This window comes from Rhipicephalus sanguineus, chromosome 5 (genome assembly GCF_013339695.2).
Source record: "Rhipicephalus sanguineus isolate Rsan-2018 chromosome 5, BIME_Rsan_1.4, whole genome shotgun sequence".
Lineage (NCBI taxonomy): Eukaryota > Metazoa > Arthropoda > Arachnida > Ixodida > Ixodidae > Rhipicephalus > Rhipicephalus sanguineus.
Window position 1 is genome coordinate 160199352 of NC_051180.1, and position 27064 is coordinate 160226415.

General features: G+C 44.8%; 2 protein-coding genes across 3 annotated transcripts in view; both read left to right on the top strand.

Annotated features, from left to right (window-relative positions):
• Positions 1-13759, top strand: part of LOC119394387 (ubiquitin carboxyl-terminal hydrolase 25) — a 92512-nt gene extending 78753 nt beyond the window's left edge. For both annotated transcript variants that reach the window (XM_049415770.1, XM_037661684.2), the window contains exons 18-20: positions 1363-1662; positions 2197-2392; positions 9688-13759. In XM_049415770.1, the coding sequence (XP_049271727.1) occupies positions 1363-1662; positions 2197-2392; positions 9688-9884 (693 nt within the window). In that variant the 3' untranslated portion in view covers positions 9885-13759. The remainder of the gene's footprint in view (positions 1-1362; positions 1663-2196; positions 2393-9687) is intronic.
• A 1241-nt stretch (positions 13760-15000) lies between these two features.
• LOC119394388 (extended synaptotagmin-2) overlaps positions 15001-27064 on the top strand; it is an 80997-nt gene continuing 68933 nt past the window's right edge. The window contains exons 1-3 of the mRNA XM_037661687.2: positions 15001-15748; positions 19011-19052; positions 23238-23375. Of these exons, the coding sequence (XP_037517615.1) occupies positions 15362-15748; positions 19011-19052; positions 23238-23375 (567 nt within the window). The 5' untranslated portion in view covers positions 15001-15361. The remainder of the gene's footprint in view (positions 15749-19010; positions 19053-23237; positions 23376-27064) is intronic.

The window sequence follows — 27064 nt, forward strand, 5'->3', positions numbered from 1 at the left end:
GTTAGACTGCATCAAAGAAGTGTCCTATATGTAGGACACTGGGCATATATGGGTTAAGAAAATGGTCAAACCAGCCAATGTTGCAGGCGAGATCAATGTAGACCACCGCTAAGTCCAAAGAATCAGCCTTCTCTGTCAATGTTGTGACTGGAAGGCGCTCCTCTTGCACGATGCAACCACACAATCAGCGCCGTTTTGACGTCCGGAAACTTTGAGCCTCGAATCCGCTTCTTTGATTAAGGCTACCTTTCTTTGCAGCATCAGTGACTTGCTTTGCTTTGGCGGCGTTATCTTCACCACATCACACGGCCGACGAAAAAAATCTGTGCGACGTGTCTTTCGTAGATAAAACATTACTGAAATCGCATCTTCGACAGTAAACGAAACGAAGTGTATGAACCGCTCTATATTGCAGCGCCTGCCTCTGTGTACGAATGTCACATGACGTGACACAGGGTTGCGTGACAAAGTGGTTATGCCACTAGGTTCCGACTTCACATTCGGGAACAGTGCTCGCTTTGTCGTAAGCGCAACAGCCTCGCATGAACCTTGCAAAGTGGTTTGGTGGCGAAGTTTTTATTCCATTTTCAATCAAGATTTCAAGATATCCGAAAGTGGGCACGGAAATACTTCGAGGTAAAACACAACACATACATTGCGCCTATGAGAAATCGTTCAGTACCGTGGAAAATTTCGACTTAGCCAAATTTTTTAGATATGCAAGTTCGATTTAATGAGGTATTACTGTAATCAATTTTTTCTATATCTGCAAAATATGAAATCGTGTACGCGCAACACATGCAGCAAACAGTAAGAGGTGAGCGCGAGAGCAGCTCATGTTTGTGCGTGGCGGTTTGCTGGGCATGCGTGCATTCCGCGTGCATGCGCCGTGGCTTGACACGTTGCACTGGTTGCCGCGAAGGCAGCAACGCTTCTCAGCGTGCTACTTTTTTACCTTGTAAGCAGCACAGAATAGAGCGGGGATGGAAATAATATACGGGCTCTAATTTTGAGCACTAATTATGGTGCACATGAAAGCATTGGACTATGTACAGCAAACTGAACAAGTCCATAATCCAGCTTCGAGGCTCTTCCGCTAGGCTGTGTGACATACCTGTTTTTTTGTGTCTTTTAAATGCAATTTGGAAATATAAGTCCTGCTCAGATCGCGAATAGGATGCTTGAATCTGTCACTATAATCCATGGTCTTTGCATTTCCACCAGGAGCTAATCACACGTTCTGGCACGTTGTTGGTCCCTTTAAACACCTTTCGTTTTACTCCATTATGTCTGTTAGTTTGTTATATCAAGTTAGTTATATAGCAGCTTGACCATAACTGCAACAATCACCACACCGTCTAGGAGGCCCTGCGGTGGCTCTCAGAGCTGTCTCCGTCGGGTGCGGGTGGGGACGTCGAGGTGGAGGCGATGTACCGAGGCTGGCACATGCTGTACTGCCGCTTCCGGCATCTGGCCAGTGCCCTGACCGTCGGACTGGAGCACTACTGGACGCACCGGCTGCCCTCGGCCGTCCACCTGCTGGGCGCCGCATGCTCCATCAACGAGGCACTGCTCGCCCGGCCACCGCCCGCCGAACCCCACTCCCGGTTTCTAGGCTTCGACCCGAGGCTGCTGGCGTACTGCCGACGCATGGCGCTACTGGTACGTTTCTCTATATGGCTTAGGTCGGAACACTAATGCATGAATGCTGTTGCCAACCAATAGTTAGCACTCAACGGTGAACTGTGTCTGGTTCATCCTGTCATATTAAATGCGCCAGCAATAGACGATTGGAAAAACTGCCTAAAATGCATGCTCTCTAGTGGACATGAAGGCATAAAAAGTTAAATATGCACTTTGTTATATCAAGAATTTTGTTATATATTGAAGTTTAACTGTGCATACATATACAAGAAAGTAACCAGAGCAAAAGCCACCACCTCAGCACGGCTGGTAGTGCTTCGCATACAAGGTAATGAGGGCTGGGGGCTCGGTCCACTTTGTTAAAGTTTTTTTGTTTTCATTCACCTTCACTCCTTCATCTCCTAATTACAACACTTCAATTAAAGGAAACTGCACGTAGCTTCATTGCCCATCTGTTTCGTGGGATTTCATTTTACAAAGACGGGCCACTTTGTTCATTCCCCTTCGTTTGTTCATCTTCTCAGCCAAGACACATGGTGTTACCACTTGCAGTCACTGAACGAGTACTGTGCACGACAGTTTGAAGAAGGCAGCTTGCGGGATGCTCTGGGTGCCCTGAGGCTGATGACCGACACTGTGCTGCCGCACCTGGCACCTCTGCTGAGCCCTCTGGCAAATGCTCGGGACACGCGGGCCGTCGAGGAAGTGCGCAGCCGCTGGTGTGCCATGCTGGGACTCGCCATGCCAGGTGTGTGGGAAAACAATTTTTTTTTTTTCAGTAAGCAGAGATCTCTTGGCTTACATCCCCTGAATTGGTGTAGTTGCTGCTGCTGCTGCTGCTACTTTCTGCTGTTGGGCTGGTAGTATTTCAACAGATGTACTTGTGGATCAGGGTTCTCCCTAAGGGGGGCAGCGGTGGAAATACCACCCACCACTCCACCACCCACTGCTCCGATTGACCCCTTTGAAATGTGCGTTCATGTGCAATGCCAGCGAACGGTGCCTTCCTTTCCTCCACCTGGTTGTATAAAAAGGAGTCTGAACATGTGGCCTAGTGGTTTCAGAGATTGCCAGCCTTAGTGACAGCGCTCAAACACAAGCGGCCTTGTTTCTGTTTTCTGTGTGTGCCATATGTTTGCAGAAATGCACAACCAAAAATAACATGTGGATGTGTGTTGAAAACGGGAAGATTGAAAACTTGAAATCCTTAAGCTCAATATCTTGCCTCCCCCACTCTCAAAATATCCACCCCTAAAAAATTTCTAGGGCAAACCCTGTTGTGGATATATACCTATGCATACGCACAAGCATGCACTCACACGCATGAAGGTACAACCTTGCAGAATGGGCCGATACTAGCCATAATGCAAACACTGGATGTAGTGCAAACCGAGGTGCACAGGGGTGGCATACGATGTACTGAAGCACGGAAGAGAACTCTGACATGAACGTGGCATTTGTTATGATGTGATCAACATGTCATCATTTCACCATGTCTTCTTTGCTGTGGTCACAATATTGTTGTCTGATTGTTGTCATGTAGCTGCCCTCACCCTTGCAATGCCTTTGCTGTGTTTTAACAGCGGAGCTCTTTAAGTCGAGCATTGGTCCATGACGGCTAAAGTCATCATCATGAACCGGCTCGTGCTCTCCTCATCCTCTTCATCTTCTGCTTCGCTCCCAAAACACGTGTGTTGATTTTTCCGCCGTAGGATGCAGTAACCCTGATGGGCGAGAGAATGAGTACAGAGAGAGAAAGAAAAAGAAAGAGAAAAATCCTTTGCGAGGCAGGATTCGAGCCCACGATCCGAACCCACGATTGTACCCACGATTTGTACCCACAATCCGAAGGCGAGCTTCATAACTACAGTCAAACCTCGTTACAACGAACACCACATTAACGAACATTTCAAATTAATCAACTTTTAAGAAATCCCGTGCCGACTGCTTATAGTTTCAATGTAAAAATATTTCACTACTACGAACTTCAGAATAACGAACATTTCAGAATAACGATCGTTATTTAATTCTCGTGTAGTCTTAACAACACCTCAGTACTACGAACTTAAATCCCGAAATGCGAGGGTTCTTAGATTTCAGTGTATCTGTCATGGCAGTCGGAGCTGTAAGGTAGCAGATGACGCAGCGCAAAGAGCGGACGCCCTCCCGCTAAAACCTGAGATGGTGCGGGAGGAGAACTTTTTTTTGTTTTCCCCTCCGTTGCGGAGGCGACAACGCATCAGGTTTTGTAAAGGCCCAACCGCATGCATTGCACGCGACTTTCGTGCGAAGGCGACTGCGACAAACGGGCTACGTCGCGACGGGAGCACCCACATGTTCGCGACAAAGTGTCACGGTTGCTCGATTCAAAAACTATTGCGTGCACGCAGGTAAATTGCGAAAAAGAATTAGAGTACATGAATGAACTTATTATTGTCTTGTTTGAGATAAGAAAGCCATAACAGCGTTTCGTGACTTTCTTCCTTCGTAATCTTATGTTTAACCGCGACAGTAGTATCTGCTGCGATCTCCATGGGGCGCCCGGAAGCGTACGCTGCCTACGCTACGTCGCACTTTGCAAACTGCGTTATGTTGGGGTTAGTCCACGAGGCGCATCTCGACGTTTCCTCTTGCTGTCATAGAACGTTTAAGAAAAGCCGCAGCGCCTCACATCGTTGCTTCGCAGGGAGAAGGGCTACGGGGCTACCTCACACGGCGACGATGTTGACATTGCAGCAAGCTACCACCAATGCAGCAAGCTACCGCCGAAACATCAAAACAAACCGTCGATCAAAATTAACGACAAAATACGGCCGCTGCCTCGCTCTCCGCGTGAGATGGGGCTGTAAAGAAGGTAGTCTATAACTTGCATTCCTTGGAGTACGCGCCGATTGGAAGCGTCACGAGCAAATTGCAACCGAAGCGAGGGTCAGAGATGCTGCCATGTTGCCGGTTATTGTCATGCTCACTTCCAGGCGACAAGCGATGTTTTCTGGCTTTCCAGAAACCTGGGATGCTATCGCGGAACGATTCTATTTCAGATTCCAATGCCTTTCGTGCTTTTCGCGCTTGGCCAGTGGTCAGAACGACGGTCCGTCCGTGTTATCAGCGCGATCAGCCAGCCGTGTGGAATCGGAAATATAGCATCGTTTCGCGATTGCACCCCGGCGACAAGCGACGGCGATGGATGGCCCTCCGCGACAGCAAATCCTATCGGCCGTCGCTCAAAACTTGCGTGCATGCAGTTGGGCCTTAAAGGATTGCAGCGATGACATAGACGACGATGTCACGGTAGCACCCGAAGATCGCGACGAGCCCGTGTCGGCCACAGATGCGTTGGACTACTTGAGGAAACTCCGCATATTCATAAAAAAAAAAGCGGAACAGCGACCGAAGCGGCGCATAAAAATGCGGACGGTCTAGAATCGTTCGTGACGCAGAGTTTGTACTGCGCCCGTCAAAAAACGATCACGGACTATTACAAATAAACGTGCCTTGTCTGACGTTCACGTGTGCATTGTTGTGAGAAACGAGTTCAAGGACGTACCGTTGCAAAGGTAGGACGTTTGCGTAATTGAAATTCTGTTGTTATGGTAATTTTTTGGGCTTTCACTATAACGACCTTTCAGAATAACGAACATTTTTCCGCGGTCCCCTGAAGTTCGTTATACCGAGATTTCACTGTACTCGGCCATCCAGGCATGCCAGCAGAGCATAACGTAGCTTTGTATAGTATAGCATAGCAAGGAGGTGGGAAAGTGAAGTGAGGGTGAGTGCTGTGTCATGCGATCCCTGGTGGTACGCGAAAACACCAGTGTGGTAAGGGTTCCTGTACATACCACTGGGTGGAGCTGGGTCTCCCCCGTGCCTGTTTCCGCCACCAACCAGGCATGGTCATGCCGGTCATGTGACCCGTGCCTCGCTGACCAGTCACCCTTCTTCCCCCTCCATAAAACCACCTGCAATAAACGCGGGAGAGCAGTCTACCGCCAGTCTCGCCGAAGCTCGGTCTACGAGTCATCACTCATCGCGCCCTCCCGTCGCTCGGCCTCTCTGTCGCCCTGCCGCGGGGTCATGCCGCGCTCCTGTCCTACACAACACATGGCGTCGATACAGCAGTGAGGAAGAGAGATTTGAGAGTGAGAAGAAGGGAAAGGAGTGGAGATAATAAAGCAAATCATAGAATGAATGAAAGAGAGAGAAACGGAGAGAAAGAAAGGCAGAAAGAAAAAGAGAGATACCGTATTTACTCGATTCTACCGCGCCCTCGATTGTAACGCGCACCCATTTTCCGTGACCAAAAAAAAAAGTAATACATCGATTGTAACGCGCACCCTTTTTTCGTGAGAGAAAAGAACAAAAAATGTCCGTAGGAGTCAAACTTCGCACATTCAGAAGAACAAGTATTTGGGTTTTAAAGAACTAAAGTTTCAAAAAAGTAAAACACAATGTCAAAAAGCCGGCCTTGCCGCTAAAACTATCACCACTACGGCGGCTATACGAGTCGCGTAATGGGTCAGTCCTCGTCGCTGTCGGACAACTCCTTGTCGCTGTCAACGCTCTTTGATTTCGGGAAACCGGCCCTGCTTTGGTCCACTGAAACCTTTTCGTGAAGCTTTGCTGTAAAAAATCTTCTGCTTCTGTTTGCGCCAGTCTCGCACGCATGTTTCGGGAACTCCGAGCGACCGCGATGCGGCCCGATTTCCATCCGTCTCTGCACATGTAATAACTTTCCTTTTAAACGCGGCATCGTGGTGCACTCGTCAAGTATTTGGAGTCTGCACTTCCATGCCGTCGATGCGAATGCAGGACGGGATGACAATCTCCTCAGCACACGAGAAACGGCCAAGGCGCATAGGAGGCAGCCATTTTGAAATGCCAATGGCACTATGATAACCGAATTTCTTTTTTTTTTTTTTGGTATTCGATTGTAACGCGCATGCAGTTTTTCAACTCGTTTTACCGGAATAAAGGTGCGCGCTAGATTCGAGTAAATACGGTAATCAAAGAAAGACAGAGAGAGAAATAGAAAGATAGAATGATAGGAATAGAGAGAAGATGGAAATAGAGAGAGAAAGGGAAGAAAGAGCAAGAAATAGAGAGAGAGAGAGAAATAAATAAATAGAAATAAACAGACAAAAAGCAGAGAGAAGAGAGAAAAAGAAAGAGAAAACTAAAAAGGAACAAAGCAGGCTGCCCATCTCTGCACTTCCTTCAGGCTTGGCACCACTACTGCAAAGCTTCCTTAATTTTTTTGTTACAGTTTTGTCACTTTGTTGTCATTCCTGAATCATGATTCAGTCATTGTCGTCCTCGTACCATAGTGCTCTTGCAGTCATGATCATGGTGCCATCATGTTACCATCACCTTTGTGTTGTCATGCTTTCTTAGTTATGCAGTTATAATCATCAAATTGTAATTCTAGATTCAATAGTCAATTCAGACATGCACCAACTAGCTCAACAGCGAGTACTACTACTATCGTAATTCTAGCTTTGTCATACAATTGTTGCGCTGCCTTAATCAAACCGTTGTCATTTGTCGTCTTAGCATTGTTGTCTTATATTTGTGGTCATAGTATTGTGAGAGGGTAGCGGGCGGAACACTCGTCATTGCAGTGGCGAGCATTGCGGGTAAGCGGTGCACATGGAGCGAAGCTGCGTCGCAGTGCTGCTCAATCACTACTACTGCTGCACATTCGCTTGCATGTGAAACACGCTTAAAGGGGCACTGACATAAAATTTCAAGCTCAAGATGTGTCCTTCATTCGATTGTTCGGTATTCATAAGTATTTTTGACCAAGTTTGAATGGCGTTCGTCACCTGGAAGTTTTATTTTGTGGGCAAAAAGCATACAAAAGCTCAAAGGGGCGCTCAGTCACCCTGTGACATCGACACTACTGTGATGTGTTCGGTGTGGCGCATACCATCCTGAGTGATGATGCACTAGTAGCGATGACGTCGACGATTTGAGTGTTTTTATTGTGGCACTGACACCTGGAAACACTGTCACTCTTCATACGTGATCTTTGTCGTGCCGCTTTGAATGACTTCACGAAGTTACAAGACGCAAACCACCAAGAAAAGACAGGCGAAAGGAAAGAGCATGATTCGACGCGTGTTCGTCAGTCAGCATGTCGGGGAATTGTGTTGCTGGAAGCGCGGAAAAAGCGGAATGAGTCTGTCGTTTCACTACATGCGAGATACACGCTGACACGATGACAAGCTATCCATGTGGAGTAGCGTATAGATAAATACCATCGCTAACAAGTAACACGCAGGTAGCGTTAGTAGTGAATTTTCGTTCATCCGTTGACTTCTTTGCGCTAGCGTAATACCGGGTTACTGCAGCCGTAACCGTGAGAGGCTGGATGGGTGGGGCCATCTGGCGGCGCAAAAAAGAACTTTGCAAGCACAGTGTTGTTATTGTATAAACCTAACGTATTCTATTTCTCCGCTAGTGTGCATTCGCTATACCGATATTCCATAGACCCATTTGAGTATATCAGAATGCCGTGCACGCTGAAATTCTCTAATAGTATAGCTAATTGAGACGCACCAGCGAGCATGGCCCAAGCGTGCATCCCCGGGCACCTCCTCATTGCTGCTTGGAACAGCGTCCATTTCTTAATTGCTGTTTTGCAAAGCGTCGAAGCGAAAGTGATTCACGACGTCATGAACTGCGGCGATTCCAAGTTCCAGAATGTCGTCTTCAACTCTAATCGACACTTTTGACGACGGTGATGCTGGTGATAAGGCATGACTGAACGTGTGCGCCTAGCAGACGAAATGTTAGCTGAGCAGCTGAGCCTCACGTCACTCCTTTCTGTAGACAAGTGGTCAGCTGGGGCGCGGTCTGGATGGAGGTGGGGCTGTTGGTGCTAAAAAATGGCGGGCTTGTCGGCCATTTTGAATCGTGCTAGATAAGGGTGATCTAAATCAATAAAACAGATAGTTATTCGTCCCTCATTGGCATTTTGGGTCGCGAATCGCTACTAGGGGGTCGATAATTGATGTCAGTGCTCCTTTAACACTTTAGCTTGTTGCTGGTTTTGTGCCCATGCGTAGTCAAACTCGTCATATGCTGCACGTAATGAACAAACCTGCCCGCACCGGTGATGAAAGCATCACCTTCCCGACACTATCGCTGCTACAGAGGATAGCAGGTCATTTGAGACTCTGATTGCTAAGCTCTTTTCTAATTACAGTAGACTCTCGATAATTCAAAGTCTGGTAATTTCAAATTTTGGCTGATTCAAACAAATCTTAAGTTTTTTAGTTGGCCCACTATGTTTGCAATGTATTTTAAAGCCACTTCATTCATGCTGCCCCACTGCATAAATTCGGTTAATTCAAACTTTTTGCTTGTCCATGCCTAGAAATATCTGCTGCCTTTATTGCTTCTAGCTGAACATTTGCGTTTTTTGTCACCGACAGTCACAAGTAAGGCCAATTGCCTGCTTACAAAACGGCCAAACTAGCCAAACTGCACGCACCAACGAATGCATGCTAACCAAGGAAGGGGGAAAAAAAAAAACTAAACGGTCTGGTGTGCCAAACACTTCCTAAAGTCACTTTCGCCGCAGAACACTATTGTCGTGCCGAAAAGCGTCCTAAAAACGGGAAGGGTCTATTAACTGTCATGGAATGCAATGCATTTCGTCCCTTAATTACACGCGCACGCACGCGTTTTATAGTAACGAGTACAAGTATGATCGCTGACGTCTATAAACTTTACTGGCAATCATGCAGAGCTGTCTGTGATGTTGCTCTAGCACTGAGAAACAACAAACATCTCAACGTTAGTTGGTATGTTGTTCTGAGTCATATGTATGAGAACTTCTGATAATTCAAAATCCTGAGGTCCTCTGGTGTTTGAATTATTGAGAGTCTACGGTAGATGCGCTTGACTCGTTTTTTTTTTTGTTTCTTTATTTTATGTACTGTTTCAGTGGTCTCGTAACCTGCCCACTTCTGTTAATGCCCTGTGGGGCTTGAGGTGCTATTCAAAATAAAATAAAATAAAGTTCTGTCGTTCTCGCAGATGAGAAGCAGGAGCAGCTGGAGGACATGTTGAGCAAGCTGTTGGATCCCGGCGTGGACACCCCGCCCCCGTCTCCGCTCAGCATCCCTCGCGTGACGAACCTGTCGGCCGCCTACGAGCAGGCCATGCGGCGACTCACCTCCACCAAGAACTTCGACACGGCGCTTCTCGAAGAGGGCGTGCCTTCCCTCTCCTAGCCCCCCTCCCCCTTTATCCTCTGATGGTCCCTCTCCTCCTAACACACACAATTCCGCGTTTGCGTTTCGTCCCTGGTGTCTGCACTCCGGTTATGTCGTTTCTGTTGAGCCTTACAAGAATGTGGCCTCTTTTTTTTTTCTTCTCCGTTACTTTTGGCACCGTTAACACCTCTGGCACCCCTCTATTTTTTTTTTCTTTTGCTGTAAGAGTTTCACGGGAGAGGCGATCACCCCTCCTCCATTTGCTGGCTAGGTGCGAGCCAGCTTAGTCACGGCTAGGTTGCCGCTGCCTGCCGGGTGGAGGGTTTGAAAAAAAAAAACATTTTCTTTCGCTTTACGTCGGGAAGTCATCACAGATTTGTCACTAATGTAGTAGTATCTCGATAATTATTTGTCGTCTTGAGAATTCTTAGTCTTAATATAAATTGACATTTAAGATATCTTTATTTATTCATTTTATTTCTTCAGTTGTATAAAGTTTACAGTTTGACTCGGGGCAGGAAGCAAGAAATTGTACATTAGGGTGTGATGATGCTTATAAATTAAACTTGAAATACACAGAAAAGCGAAGAACAAAATAAAAAAAAAGTCATCTAAAATAGCAGACTGAAGTCTTTCGATTTTGCAGTACAGTGTGTATGTACATTGTGTCATTCATAATTTAATATATATGCTGAAAAGAAGTTCACAATTGTACCCCCTTTTATTCAGAGATATCTAACTTATTTTCAAGTGTCTTCCGTGTTTGCATGGATAGATAGTGAAAAGCATCTTGCATTTTCTCACTCTTTTTATGGAAGACACATGTCTTGGTCCATTGTTCAAATGGGGAATGACCGCATGCGATTCTTTCTTTGCCCTTTCCTTTTCTTCCCTGTACTTTACTTTGCACCGATCAACGAGTTTGATGTGGTCCAAAGCTTGTTTCACGAGAATCGACGTGCGGTCACGGAACCGCGACGTCGTGTATATACATAGACAGATTGCGAGACTAGTCTTGTATCGCGTGCCTAAACCTAACCTGGTGGTTCATAGTACAATTCACTACACCAGCCAGTGTCATCTATGACCCTGCTCAATTTGATGCCCTTAGTGAAATGAGCCTCGTTAGCAGCATAATCCTTTGAACTTAATCGATGTTTTCATGGGCATGGTCAATCGGTCTCTGCCAGTAGTGGCAATAAGCGTCACGTGACGGTGCAGTGCAGAGTTCGAATAAACACGATTTGTGAGGGAACAAACCCGGTGAGCAACAGCCTGTCGTCTGCTTAGACAATGAACCGTCGTCTGCTTCTGTGAAACGTGGTTGTCTGTACTGAATGCCTCACAAACGATTCTGGTGAATAAGCAACCAATGCATCCCCTCTGTCCTGTTGTCCTTTAGTCGACCAGTTTTGCGGCAGTGGTACCTTTTCTTGCTAGTGTAGCTTTGTAGGGGGCCGGTTGTCGGGCTTTCGGTCGTCGTCCGTCTGCCAATTGTATCCTTGATTTACCGGCACGTGCAGGGGCACAAACAATGCAAACGAGCTTTGCGATGCTCGCGTGAGTGTCTTGTGTGTGTTTGTGTGTCAAAGTGGCAGTTGGGGTGGTAGTTTGTGTGTAACAAGAAGAGCCACTAGACGATGCGGACAAGAAAAAAAGGGGTACGGTAATCAAGGTGCACTACTTAACACCCGACACAAAAGACATGATACAGTGTGCACACCTAGTCTCCAGGTGGTCGGTTTCCTTGTCAGGCAATGAGTGTTAAGGCATGCTCGCTCAGTTGTCAAAAGAGATGGCTAAGAATCTTGTTTTAGGCAAGCTGGATATACTTCTTTTAAACAAACTAGAGCATTGTAACATTTTAAAGGTTTTTAGGTTTGGTTGAAAATTTTTTAGTAATTGTTGGTATCCCTTTTAAGCATGACATTGGTAATAATTTGTTTCTAAATTGGTTTTAATGCCTGCAGAACTAATGAATGAACCTACCTAGGAATGAGTCAAGTTTTGAGATCTTTATTTTTTCCATTTGATCTTGTGTGCTGGTGTTACGAACCGAGAACTGATAAATAGCTACTTCATTACTACTGCGCATTCGAAATTGATCAAGTGCAGCATTGCAAACTTGTCTCTTCGCAAGCGCTCTAAATAATTCATGTTGCTGTACGCTTGAAAGTTTTTTAAAGCTATAGAATACCTCAGGAAAGCGAATTTTCCCTTGCTTGTGTGCGAAGCTGAGGGGAGGCTCAAACTGGCTAGGAACAACCAAGGATGAATTCAAGATTATAAACAACCGACAGGTAGTGGTCGTTACCCTACATTCACCAACCCTTTCATAATCGGAGACGCGTCGGGCAACGTGCAGGAGTAAAATGGGCGCTCTTGGCGCCTGGGGAACTTTTACACACGTGCAAGATGACAGACCTCTGTAAACTGAAGACACCACAGTGCATTGTTAGGCATGATGATACGTTCACTGCGAACAGGCTGTGGTTTATGTAATCCCGATCTCCTGTGGAAAGTGTTTCGTTGGTAAAATAGGCAGCTGCCTCAATGAACACCTGTAAGTGGTGCGTCGCGTGTACCCCTCTTTCTTTGTTTGTGTCGTCTAGCGCTCAGAATCTTGTCGTGTGTGTGCTGTTGCCTCTGTTTTGCTAACTCTGGTTCGGTTGAGTTTGAAAATTAAAATTGCCTCGATTGTCTTCGCAATGATGAAGCACTATCGTAGTAATGGGCCTGCTCCGAGTAAGCTCTAGCACACGGGGTTTTGTGGTGTTGGTGGCCAGCATGACGGTACCACGGTTATACCATGGGGTTCACTGGCTGTTGGTGCTGGTATTTTCGGTCGCGTGAGCAGTCGTACCGCTGCACAGTCTGAGAGCCGGGGCATCGAGGCACGACTGTCATGTTGCAGCTACGAGAAAGGTGTCGAAAGTATTTTTATAATTTTCTTGTGCGCGTCGACACAAAATGTGAGAGAGGCTTATTTTGAATGTACACGCACTCAGAGGGGAAGGTCACTGGCCCTGCAAATGGAGAGACTACACACACCAACGAGAGGTTGTGTCTACAAGTGACGCGACTGCTGCCGACGATTGTTGTCAAGGGAACCATCGAACTGGGCTGTGCCTCCTGTGTCGGCTTTCTACGATTCATTGCCTCTTGCACGTAACCGGGTGCACGTAACCGGGTGCGTGGAGTTTGTTACCGTGTCTAGACGCAGATCCCACAGAATGGGCCAAAAGCCACGCTCGTCTCTTACCTAGGCTCACTTGGGCAAATCGTGCCGGCAGCTTGCAGTGTGTGACAATCTTCCGCGCCACACTCTGTCGATGAGGTGTGCAGCCGCGGAACATGCTTCGAAGTCGTCTCATGACCTCGCCTAGCGTCACCTTGTGTCTGGGCTTCCCAGTCCCCGAACAAAAGACCCTGTGTTTATTTGAACACCTCTTTGTACCTCCCAATGCATTTGTGTTTGTCGTGTTGTAGTCTGGAAGGACTCGTTATCTTTGTTTTCTAACGAGATTTGAGTGTGCTTTCTATTTAACATCTCGTGCTCAAGCAGTACACCTCTCCCCCACCCTTCGTCCCCACCCGCCATGAATTATTCTTCTAGTTGTAGGATGCAAAGATATAGTGACAATAAGAAGAGTGATGTTTCGAAAAACTTTTTTTCGATTGTTGTGAGTCTCTCTCGCTCTGTTCACGGGCATTGTTGCAATTATTTCTGAAAGTCTTTCTTTTTCTTTCTAATTATGCAAACTGCACCTAGCTTGCATTTCACTGTTAACTCTCGAGCAATGTCATTGCGGTGCCTATACCAAAACATTTGCTTCTTTAGCGACTTGTAAATTTCTGTACAAATGTAAATAAAGACCGTTGTTTGCGTTGCAGTGGTGCTTGCTCTGCATCTTGAATAAGTAACATACGTGCACACAAATCACACTTTACGATCTGGCAGAGTGGCCGCTTCGGAGATACAGTATGTGATCCGTTATTGTAAGTGCAATGAAAAAGTTGAACGTCAATGTAGAAAAGACACAAATGAGTGTAGTTTTGACCTTTATATTGTGTATGTAGTGTCTCAAGCTATATTGTCTGAAGTGCAAGGCACTCATTGGCTCTTACTAGGCCCAAGACTTCTGGTGCGTGTACTGTCTCTGCAGACACCAGAATTACCAGCTAATCAAATTAACAAATTTTAATCTTTTCGTGTGTCACTCGAACTGTGGATGTGTTTTAGGTGTGTACCTAGCTATGCAAACCATGAACCTTTACCAAATTGCTTTGATCTTGCAAGGAACCAACCAGAGCAGTATAGCTTCTGTGCAACCAAACCCTGATGTAACGAATTATTGCACATACCAAATGCAGCTTGACGCCGGCACATGATAAAAATAACCTTATCTCACGTGCAGGATACAGTGACACATTTCAAGTGCAATGCACTTGGACCATTGTAAATCGTGATGGCTTTCGTTCTACATTCTCTCGATGGTGCACGCATTGATTTCACAGCTTTGGGTGCTTGCTACAAGTTACAAAAGTAATTACTGCAATGTTGGGGCCATATTTTAATGGTTTAGGATGTTTCGATTGGCCCAAAGCAGCTATGTGCGTGCTTTGTCGTTCACTAACATTGAGAAACTAATTCACAAAGCATAGTCTTTAGGTGCCAACATGAATATCTTTAGAACAGAGCAACCCATGCGCTGATTTAGAATGCAAAACCTGAAAAGCCTGAATCTCGTCCTTTCCATTGATATAGCGCACGTCAGTGAATGCTCTCTGTGTGCGTATTTAAGAATGTCCTCGTAAGCATCGCCGCGACATTCCTTGTTACGTAGCTCGCCAGAGCTGACGGTTATGAGCATAGCCTCTGAAATGTACTACGCCACAGCAGTAAGCACGCACTCGGGTTTCGGAGGCGACACTTGCACCAGCCTAGTTTCGGTTCCGCATATCAACGCAGAACATCTTCGATTAAAGCAAAATTGTAGCATCCTAAGGTACAAATCCGAACATTTTGCTTGGTGATCGCTCACGCACTGCAGGCAAGAATGAAGCGACTAAACCATAATTAGCAGTTGTGACGCATCGGCGAGAATTTCGCGCTCTCTCCGCAGAGAGTCGTCGTCGTCGTGCCCTGTCGTCTGCGGCGCCGTGAGGGTTGTCTTCACGAGCGATAGTTTATAGTCCTTTTTTCTTTACGTGGTTATGCAGCGATAGACCCTTCGCGGCACGTACCATTCCTCTGCACGTAGACGGTTTGCTCAGTTCTAGCCCGTTCTGACCCCCACTCGCTGCCAAGCAGCCTGCCACCACCCGTAAACAAGCCTCTGCGCATCGGTCAGGTGTGATCGTCGAAGGTGTGCGCGTGTGTGGTTAGTGTGGTGCAACACATCAGGGCGCGCCTATCAAAGAGGTGTGGCCTCCGCAAGATCTCCGCTCGTGAATAACCTGTGACTCGGGTGCAGTACAGAGTCGAGTCAATCATGGAATCGTCCCAAGAGGCGAGCAACACCGAGCCGTTGCTACCGGGGCAGGAATCTCAGCAGCGTCCTCCGACGCCTCCTCCGGCGGTGCCTCATGGAGAAGAGAGGCCCGCCTCGAAGCCTCCGGAGCCGGTGAAGCAGGCTCGCGAAATACTGCGGACCACGCTCGGCTCGCTGGTTTACAAGTTCGCCAAGGGAATCCTGATCGCGGGGAGCCTCTACCTTATGGGCTGGTTGAACCTCAGCCCCGCGTGGCTGCTCATAGGGGTGGGCTCCTACGTCGCGCAAAAGAATTACATCGAACAGAAGCGCATTCGCAGCGGCATCACCAGTGCCGACCAAGAGAAGGCCAGCGTGCTGGCCACGATCGAAGATCTGCCCGCATGGGTGAGTCTGTAAAAAAGTAGGTCTTGTATCGCGGCGTGAGTCAGCCCGTATGCGCGCGCGCGCGATGTCCATAAATCATTAGCTGTCAAACGCTGCGATGTGTCGGTACGCGTGTGGGCGTGCGCGCTTTTCAATAATCTACGCGATACCTGCGGCTGGACGTGTGACAGATTGATTCGATCGCACAATAGCTGCGCTCGCTTAACTTGTGCTTGGGACCTTCAAAAAATACTTCGTTATACAGATTCCTTCGTTGTAAACGTACGCACGCCGTAACGCTGGCTGTATAGCCGGGACATAAGGAATTCTTCGTTGTAGAGGCCTCCGTGGTAGCGGTGTTCCACCGTATATATTTTTCGCTGACGACGTTGCCGGGCGCATTGCTTGCTAAACTGCGCGATACGTGATCGCAAGTCCTTAAGGCTGAATTGCACACACTGCGTACGTGCGCCAGAGTTATCGCCCAGCTGTGTGTAAGTGGCTGTCTCAGATAGATAACGATTGTTGTGCAAAACCATGCCGAGACTCATGCTTGTACTAAATAGCGAGGAGATTGCATTGCTTCTTGCTTTGTCTAACAGAACCTCACACTAAAGAGCAAAGTCGCCAAATAAGTGCCACAACTACCCGAAACATACATTACATAATGGAGCGACAACAGTGTGTTGTATCTTCATAATGTCTATAATAGACTTAGGTAGTGATAAATTATTGAAGTATAAAGTGTGTCATGAATTGCATGTCTACAATCCACTTTCAAAACAACAAAATCTCGGTTCCTTCATTTTGTCTAGCAATGTTTGGGAGTTTGCACAGGAAAGTGAAGCGTCGTTATTTTTACAATAAGGGGAATCAATGGGCACCTTTTGTTAGTCACAACCATCGCATCGGTCGTCGTTGAATTGTAGTACTGCAGTTAACAGCACTGGGCATTCTGTGCTGCAATAAAATTTGGGAAACACTACTACAAGATATGTGTAGTCTCAGATTCGAGCAAGTGGTTGAGTTTGCCTATTAGAATACATAGCGGAAGTCGAGTGAAATGTTGATAAATAAGCAAGATTGCCATTTTAGAGGCTCAAATCAAAAGTCTCTCTGCGCACGACTACACGAAAGAGAGTCCTTGAAGTGCAGTCTCCATTTCCTCAGTGGTGAGGGCAGCACTTGGCATTACTCCAAATTATACTCCAGATGTTTTGTGCCTCACTTTCCAACTGCTCTAAGGGAGTGCAATTTATCCTACTTTCCGCAGAAGTTTCAGCAATGTTTTTCTGACCTTGGCAATAGTACACATGAACTGTTGGTGAAAAGGTAATCAACTGCCATTTTCCTACAAAGTTATAGATTGTCACAATTTTAATGTGAACATGGCTGACGCTTTAGTACATACTTATGACAGTGTGTGTAGCTGATCTGTTCACATGTAGTCGTTACATCTTGGTACTGGGCCATGCATGCTAGTAGCTGCAGCGCTGCTGCTTTTCTGGAGCATTGGAAATGTTTTTGTGCTCGACTCTCTTATCATTAAAGGCAACGAAAGTAACTGCCACACATACACAATTGAGTGGCGGCTGAGGCCTTTATGCCAACAGTTAAACAGCAGATGTGTCCCATGATGGCAGTAATAGTTTAGTGCACTCTAGTTAAACAAGGTCACGAGGTATCACTAACTGCACCATTGCTGAACTCTGGGTTTTGTATAAGTGGTGTCTAAAACGTGGCACTATCTTTAGAAAGTGCTCTATTATTTGAAGTCATGTTTGGTGCTATTCGATTCATATTTGGGCTAGTTTCTGGTGATGTTCAATTTGTGTTTGATTAGCTTCCAAAAACTACTACTCGTATGCCCCTACTGTATGTGCTTCATCACGAACACCATTGGCGTGGTTTAGATTAAAGTGTCATAAGAGAATAGAGAAAGCTTAATGTGACTATAGATAATGATACCCACAAGATGCATAAGAATCTAGGAGGCACACATTGATGTTTGTTAGTTGAGTGCAGTGGATCTGATGTTACTGTAATGTGAGTACTGTGTGAGTACAAAGATGCTTTTGAAGTAGTGTCGACAGCAATTTCAGAGGCTAAACTGAGTGTATAATAGGTTCCACATGCTCGCAAGGAATGGTCTTCCAAACTATAATTGATGGCAAGCAGCTAAATGTCAAATAATTTCAATTTCCAAGCAGAGAACTTGAATGCTACTTCCTTCTCTGTACCTGTCGCGATGGCCTTTGTGAAAGTGTCATTCTTAAGAGCAGCATTGTGTGACATTCAAGTCGCTACTGGTGACAACCTTTTTTTGGAACCTCTGTGCGGGCATTTTTTGAAATGTCATTGATACACAAAGCTGCACATACTAATTGGTCACATGACGCACAAGCGTGCATGTGATACTGAGCCGACAGTGGATGAGTTCATTGCCATCAGCGCTTTGGTGAGTCACGTGACATTGGGCATCTTTCGTTTGTGTAATTGAAAATGTATTTGCCCTTGCTGTTGCGAGCGTTGAAATCAGGAACAGTGTTATAGAAGTTGTGTGATAATAATTTACTGAAGCCAAGACTGTGCATATACGTTTGGGTCACCGCACTGCGGGGCCTTGGATAAAACTGAGCTTAAAGAAAAAGGTGTCATGTCTTAACAAAAACTAGATTTATTCTGGCTGTGCCGGTATTTGCCAGGTATGTTGGGAAACAGTAGCTTGGAGGACATGTTTTTGCTGCAATAAAAATGTCCTTCAGCAAGCATCAACTAGGCCAACAAACAGTTCTTGTAAACACTTGCCTATGAGCGCAGGTAGCTTGGGCCTGTGCGTCTGTTCTGCTGGAATTATGTTGATGCCTTGATCTTGGTGCAGCTGCATTGTTGTTGTGGTCTCCAAGCAGCTTTGTATAGCACCCAAGATATACTATCATTGCCCAAAAATATAGCATATGCACTCTTTTAAGAAAAATAACAAGTCACTGCTAGTAAGCATACGACCTAGAGGTTATTCTAATGACCAATCCACTTCAAAGTGAGATCTCATTTGCGTTCACTTGAAATTAAGTGTACACGCCATTGAAAATGTCAGGTTACCTCTACGTTGTTGAAAAAGACGCTAAATGTATTGTTGAGTGACGTAAAATATTGGTCACTGCTACAAAGGTGCATGTGGTGTGTGTGTTCCTTTCTTCGGTCAATGTCTTTGATGGTTCAAGTTTTCTGAAGAACATTACAGAAGTAACTGCCTGAAATAACTGGTGGTTCTGTTGTGCAGGTGTTCTTCCCTGATACAGAGAGAGCCGAGTGGGTTAACAAGGTAAGCTGTGTAATAACTACAAGTTGCATAACAGCGGCACAAACTGTGCACTCACAGTGCAAATTGGTGTTTCTCCAGAATACTCTTGGTGTGGGAAATATTTGAAGACATAATGATAAGTTCAAGAAAGAAGACGGTGTTTAAAACCAGATATATTCGTTCGAATTTTTTTTAAGAGTATATGTTCAATGAAGTAGTCCTCAGAATCAAAAAGCTACTCCACTTGGCTTTGACAACGTGTTAGATGGTGCTTGTCGACATTAACCACTGCTTGCACCATGACAAACGCTGGTGAGGCTTTAGCATTGTTTAACTACTTGCCCTCCAGGCGATGTCCTCATACATAACGGCACAGCAAGTTTAAATACTGGGAACTGAGATGCCACATTAAGAATAATGTGTCCTTTGAAGTTAAAAGTCTGCCACTCCTTGAGCATCACTGCAGTCCCGTCTAGTTGGTGTTGATTCATCTTGAAGGAGAAGGAGGAGGAGGAAAAGAAAAACGGAAGGACAGGGAGGTTAGAATTTATCTTGAAATTTAGCACTAGCAAGTGGGGCAGAGCAAGATGCACAAGGATGAGGGCTTCTAAAAAAGTGTTTTATTTTTTTGGAAACAAGAGACTTTTATACCATAGAGATCTGTGGAAAAGATGTCATAAATCCATATTGGGTGCACACAACAAACTCGTCACTTGTCTTGAATTTATGGATATGAGGATGGTAGCGACGTCTATCGAAGATAACGTAGAGACGGGTGACTGGCACAAAGAGGATTGTGCGAGTCACAGCACAATCCTCTTCGTGCTTTGATATGTAAAACACGTCCTCGATTTCTTCCAAGAACTGAGAGCACAGGAACAAGAACGATGGACGAGTTAGAACCACACAACAGAGCACTCAGGTGGCACGGTACTACCTCGTCCGTTGTCCTTGTTTGGATTGTCATTTGTTTGAACAAATGTGAATTACCATCTAGCCCACCTATTCATTCTCTTATGCTTCCACAATATTCCTCGATGTCAGATTGCAACGTTTGAATAAAATCACGGTTGTCACAGTGGGGTGCGCATTCACGAGCGTCATAGTGCAAAGCCAAATGTGTGCTGCGGCACACATTTCTGTAAAATGAAGACAATTCACGTGTTTGCTGTGTGTGCCTAAAATGGACTCCTGAGATGTTTTGCATAGATCTTTATGGTTTGAAAGTCTGTTGCTTTTCGTTTATTCAGCGACAGCCTATTTAAAACCGTTATCAAGCAGCTATTACACATGTGGTGACGTCAGCCAGACGTCACGGCAAACGCGATTTTTCTTATTTGTTATCACATTCACTTTGCAGCAGCTGCTGAAAAGCAGGTGCACAATGTTGTTGTATGAAAAGCTTAAAAAGCTCACAAAACCCAGTAGCGCAATGGATCACATGATAACGTTTCAGTAAGTACCAGGACACCGCAATATTCCTAAAAACGCTGCAGCAGAAGCAGCTGTGAAAGGGGCAAGCAGTAATGACAAAACAATAAATTTTCCTCTGTCACGTTGTCAAGTACACCTGCTGCTGAGACAGATATCCTGTTGTCACTGCAAAAAACACCTGCTTGACTCATCAGTTTAACAGTTCTAAATTATCCTTTATAAATGTTCAGTGCTGTTCTTAACACTACCGTTGTGTCAGTTGATACACCGACCAGTAAGTTTTTGTTACAATAGTAAAAGCCGGTGTGATAAAAATTGTTAGCAAGCTCCTTTATGTCACAGTTTGGAGGTATTAAACTTGACGTAGCATAAGTTATATGTCGTGCTTTGTATGGTTGAATGCAGTAATAACCGAGACAAATTTCTCTGTTATTGTTATTACCTCTGAGTGTTATTATCTCTGAGAGTGTTGGCCGTGTATAACTGGTTGAGATAAATGAGCAAAAATAATAAAATGACAAGGAACACAACTCCTCATCTCTTTTCTTGGGTTCCTTGTCATTTCATTATTTGTGCTAATTTATTTCAACCAGTTAACTCAGAAGAAGATATGAGGAGATTAATGGTTCACAGGAAAGCTGGCACAGGGTGGTGCTTATTGGATGCCACTGTGACCAGCCTTTGTTTGTGTAGGGGACATACATTTTGATAGGGATGATGTCTGCCATGGTTTTATACGTTGTATATTCAGTTTGTACATGTCTCAGTCGGCACGATTCGAAGTGCAGTTGTTTTTGAGCTGCGGTGCTTTCTACAGAATAACACCATACATTACATTTAAAGCTTGTGGGCGTAAGGTTACGCCGAATTGCGTGTTATTTTAACTGGGACTACAAGGTGGGGCTAGTTGGATATAATTCATGTTAGTAAGTCAAACTCGCACTAACATGAAGGAAGAGGAAAGTAAAGGATGATACAATGCTCTTGTTGTCATTTTCTTCATCCCTTATATTAGTGGTGTGTTTCATTTACTACCATGCATAATATTGGTGCAAGATTGTCTTTGCAGTACACCATGCTGTTCATTGAAGCATATCGCTTCTCTCCATCACTAAATAGATACAAACGTGTAGTAGCTTCTACGTCATAGGTACACATTGTGTATGCCACGAAAGGGTACCTAAGCCATGAAACTTTGAGGTTTCAGGCCTAAGCCATGAAACTTTGAGGTTTCAGGCCTAAGCCATGAAACTTTGAGGTTTCAGGCCTAAGCATGAAACTTTGAGGTTTAATCTTGCAATGACTTACGTGGTACATACATACACCTTTCCTTAATATGTGAGGCATTATTTTTAGCTTTGAGCACAAGTGATGAGGTGTTTCTAGCCTCTGTGAATCTCCTGCTGTTTACGAAACAGGTGTATTGGCATTTGTGCATTTGTACTAAGGTGTTTTGTTGTCTATATTCGGTGCTATGTGGAGAACTTGTATGACAGGATGGAACACGAAGGAACACACACACAAGCGCTAGCTTTTAACACTACTGGGGGTGTGCAAATATTCGAACTTTCGAATATCTTTCGAATAGTGTTGGCTATTCCATTCAATTTGCACTGGAATTTTACTATTCAGAGTATTCGAATTTCCGGAAAAGAAATATAATGGTTTCATTAGCTAAAAATGAAATCACAGCGCTTCTAAATTAATTGCAACCAACAGACAATAATGCCAAGGAAAGTATAGGGGATGTTATTTGTAGTAATTATGATGTAAATCTGAAGAAAGTCAAGTGGACAAAAAGATGACTTGCCAATGGCACGGACCGAACCTGCAACCTTCGAATAACGCGTCCATTGCTCTACCAATTGAGCAACGGTGGCGGCCGTCCTCCAGTACACTTTATTCGGTATATCTGTGCATTTGAACCTGGGAGTGTTAGTCAGCACCGCTCGTTGCCATGGCAACGAGTGTGAAAGTCTCTTCTTTTTCCTGCTGGCATCGTGTAGCACGTGATCTTGTTACGAGCTGGCAGTTGACCAATAATCCTTCGCACATTACCTGAAGGCATCACATCTGACGCTTGCTATGAATGAACAAATGAAAGGGAATTTAAGGGCCCGTTTTTCTTTGTTAGAGACACCATTAATTACAACCAACAGACAATCAAGCCAAGGAAAGTGTAGGGGATGTTATTTGTAGTAATTATCATATAAATCTGAAGAAATTAAACTTGAAGTTAAAGCATTTCCTCATTCTTTATAACGCAACTCCGGAACACCACTTTGCAGCACCACTCTGCAACCCCAAACTAGCCAAAAAAAAAGGCTTTCATGTTTCCTTGTCATCAGAATATGCTTAGGGATGCTCTTCAACTTTTTTCTGCAATTTTGCTTGGAAGTAGCATTAGAAAAATATATTCGAGAAATATTCGAAAAGTAATCCATTCAATCGGCACTCAAATTTTAATATTCGAATTCACTTCGCATTGAAAATTGTGCTTTTGCACAGCTCTAAACAATACTTCATTTGAAGCCAGATCAAAAATGTATGCATGTGATTACGGACACTCAGGCATGCGCATGCGTCGACTCATCAAGGAATGACAGTGCCTTTCTAGTTAGTGAAACAAAGGCATGCTGACACAAGCTTGGCCTAGCGATAATGGCTGATTCACTAATCAGCTGCGTGATTGTTGTTTGTCTGTCGTCTTTGTTTCACAGCCATTCCTAGAAATAAATCATTCTTACGAATATTTTGTTTCATTCTTTTCAGATCCTGTGCCAGTTCTGGCCGTTTGTGGGCGACTACGTCAAGGACCTCATTCTTGAGACAATCGAGCCGAGCGTGCGCTCCTCACTGCCTGCATACCTGAGCAGCTTCAAGTTCGAGAGGATTGATCTGGGCGACGTGGTAGGCATGTTTGCAACTCGTACATTTAAGAGATTTTGAGCATTGCAGGTACACAGTCGTTACCTGGCACTAATTGTCAGGTGACAGTTTCTTTGTTTGAACAATCAGCACTGTAATGATATATCAGCCAAATATTGGTCATACTTAAATAGAAGTGCTTTATGTGAGTAGGGGTTCGAATTCTTGTGGGTACCTAATCTCTCCTTATTGAGTTTTCAAGGTATTCCTGCCATTGGTGTTCATGTCAACATGGACATGTTCAGTCTATGATCGTATGAGAAGAGAAGGGCCTTTCTAGACAAAACAGCTGGTTATTTTAAGCCTAGTACAGCATGGAAAGTCATATGGGGCTCATTCCTGAATTCATTCATTCATTCATTCATAAAAGTGCCCATGGACAAGTGTAGGCCTTAGTAAGGGCCCACTTTCGTTACAAAAAGAATAGAAAAATATAATAAATAAATAAAACCCAAAGAAACAGCTGTGCAGAAATGCACAGCTGCTCATCCTCTGCATGTGGGGCTCATTACTGAGTCCCTTGATTCATTCATTCATTCATTCATTCATTCATTCATTCATTCATTCATTCATTCATTTATAAAAGTGCCCGTGGACAAGTGTTGGCCTTAGTAAGGGCCCCCCTTTAGAAACAGCTGTGCAGGAATGCGCAGTTGCGCGTCCTTTGCATGTGGGGCTCATTCCTGAGTCCCTTGATTCATTCATTCATTTATAAAAGTGCCCATGGACAAGTGTAGGCCTTAGTAAGGGCCCACTTTCGTTACACAAAGAATAAAAAAATATAATAAATAAATAAAACCCAAAGAAATAGCTGTGCAGAAATGCACAGCTGCTCATCCTCTGCATGTGGGGCTCATTACTGAGTCCCTTCATTCATTCATTCATTCATTCATTCATTCATTCATTCATTCATTCATTCATTCATTCATTCATTCATTCATTCATTTATAAAAGTGCCCGTGGACAAGTGTTGGCCTTAGTAAGGGCGCACTTTAGAAACAGCTGTGCAGGAATGCGCAGCTGCGCGTCCTCTGCATGTGGGGCTCATTCCCGAGTCTCTTGATTCATTCATTCATTTCTAAAAGTGCCCATGGACAAGTGTAGGCCTTAGTAAGGGCCTACTTTCGTTACACAAAGAATAGAAAATATAGTAAATAAATAAAACCCACAGAAACAGCTGTGCAGGAATGCAGAAATAAAAGGAAATTAATCGAAAACAGAACTCGGGTAAAGAGCAAACACAGGGGCTAAATATGTCAAGATCATAAACCAATGTTTTTTAGTTGTGTTACAATATAATATAAAATAGTGCTGAAGGTATAGATATACTGCAGCTTATCATTGCATAAATATAAAAAGAACAGTAATAAACAGCATTCTACACTTTCTAACATACATAAAGCTGGAGCTCGGAGGATGAAAAAAATACTTTAGAGGGAGCTCCATTGCGAACAAGTGATTAACTAAAGAAATTACAGGTGTGATATTTTGAGACAGGAAGATGGTATTGCACCGTAGACCAAATGGGCATACTAGTTCACAACATCAGACCTCTTTGTTACCAAATTGAATCTTACACAAAAATATCATTATGGCCAATATCTATTATAAGCATATATATTTGTTGCATGCTAGTATTGTCGATGGACATTTTAGGTTCATTTTGTTGTATCTGATGTATGCATGTGCATCACTGTTCTGAGGTTTGCTCGTCTGCTTGCTGAAATTGAGGGGATGGAATTAAAAGCAAGTCATCTAATGTGCGGAGCACTAGTAAAGGCCTGTTAAAGAAGTAGAATGGGTTCTGAGGGACGAGGAATACAGTAAGGGATATTAGAGGATTAGGTTCTCACAGAGGCGAAGTTGCCTGGAGGACGGGGGGGGGGGTGCAGGTTTGATGCTAGATGAACTGTGCTCATCGATGCAGGCCTAGAAAATAAAGCTGTCATTGTTGTAGTCAAAATTTAGAACTCTATCTACCAATTGTTTATTTGAGCAATGTAATTACATGTGCACAGTGAAATGCAGCTCTTAAGCGGGGCTGCCAAAGCGGGCGTACAGGTACTGCCCAAGGGCTTGTCTCAGGTTAGAAGATACACGATTTCATTCCTTCCTTGAAACACGTTTTGGTGCTCCTTTGAAACAAAGGAAAAGAACATATAAAGGCTGATGCTCTAAAGAATGTCTCTTTTATCCGCTTGCTGTGGAGGCTCCAAGATAGCACTGTAATGAGATAAGATACCACAACATGCCATTGCTGTGTAAGTAGGACATACCGAGGAGCTTAATCTTGTGTGACCCCGTAGCTATATGGGGACCAAAGATGAAGATAAAGGTGTTGCAGGCTGTGTACGTGCACTCCCTCCACACACAGCGCTCTTGACAGATAAGCTGCAATGGCGTGGACACATTTCCTCCAGCATTTGTACGTAACAAGCTGGTGTGATTGCACAGCAACTCTATGTACTTTACCTGAGATGGACACTAGATAGCAAGGAATTAGTTAAACTGTATTAGTTAATTATGCTTCTGAGTTAGCGAGGAGGTCAAGAAGGAATGTAAAAGCAGTGAATGGAATCACCTTCCCGCTTCCATCGCTGCCCTTATAGATGCCAACAGCTTCGGAACTGCTGTTCATGATGCTTTTTTGTTAACTTGTTTTCTTTACTTGCCAGAACAGTATATCTCTTCTTTCTATGCAAACATTCGGTGCCCACCACTCCTTCCTGTAATGCCCTTGGGCCTTGGAACACTGGAACAAGGCACTGAACAATGGAGAGGAAAAAATCTGGCAGGCTTTTCACACACCCGTGTGTGAGAAAAACACTACCTGCTCAGCACACGTGATGAAGATCGAGAGCTGCAGTAAGGATATGGAAGGGCATTGACTTCTATGTCACATTTCTGCAATTTACAGTGTTTTTTTTTTCGAATGGGGACAGTAAAGCCTATACTGCTGTGCCAGAATTGGATAGTTATGGGAGTGTTCCTGCACAAACCGTGTTGCACAAGGACTCTGAACTGTCCTCCGAAAACTCAAGATGCCAAGAGGAGAGAAGTTGTTTGAAAGATGCAGTGATTCACAAGCTGCAAGGCTACTTTCAGGTTGCGATCACCAGCTACGGAGGCAGTGTGCGGGATATGTATTGTGCTGTCTGGGCGTCCTACTTTTTTTCTTGATCGAGGGATGGTGCCAGCAGTCACAAGTTTTGCCCAGACAGAGATGCATCTTGGTGCGAGCATAAGTGGGTACAGGCATTGGATAAGCCAGCATCACCTCGCACTCCCGTCCTGACCCCTTATCAAGGCAAGGCTATGCTGCCAGTCTGCAAGATATGGGCAGAGGAAAAGCTGCTTCAACGCTGTGTGAAAGGACAAACAAAGAATGCAGCTGAATCACTGAACAGCAAGATATGGCTTCTGTGCCCAAAGATGATGTTTGCTATACAAACTGCTCTTGAGACAGTGCCAGCAATCGCTGTCTTTTGGTTTAACAAGGGGCACTCAGGCTTTGAGAAAATGCTACAGGAGTGTGGAATTCTCCCATCTTAAGGGGTGCTTTTACTACGCAAGGACGTCAACAAGAGGTGGATTTTGAGATTGACTGCAGAGGTCACAACAGAAGCTAGGGCCCATTGCCGTAGTGAGAATCACAGGACTAGGAGGTGGCT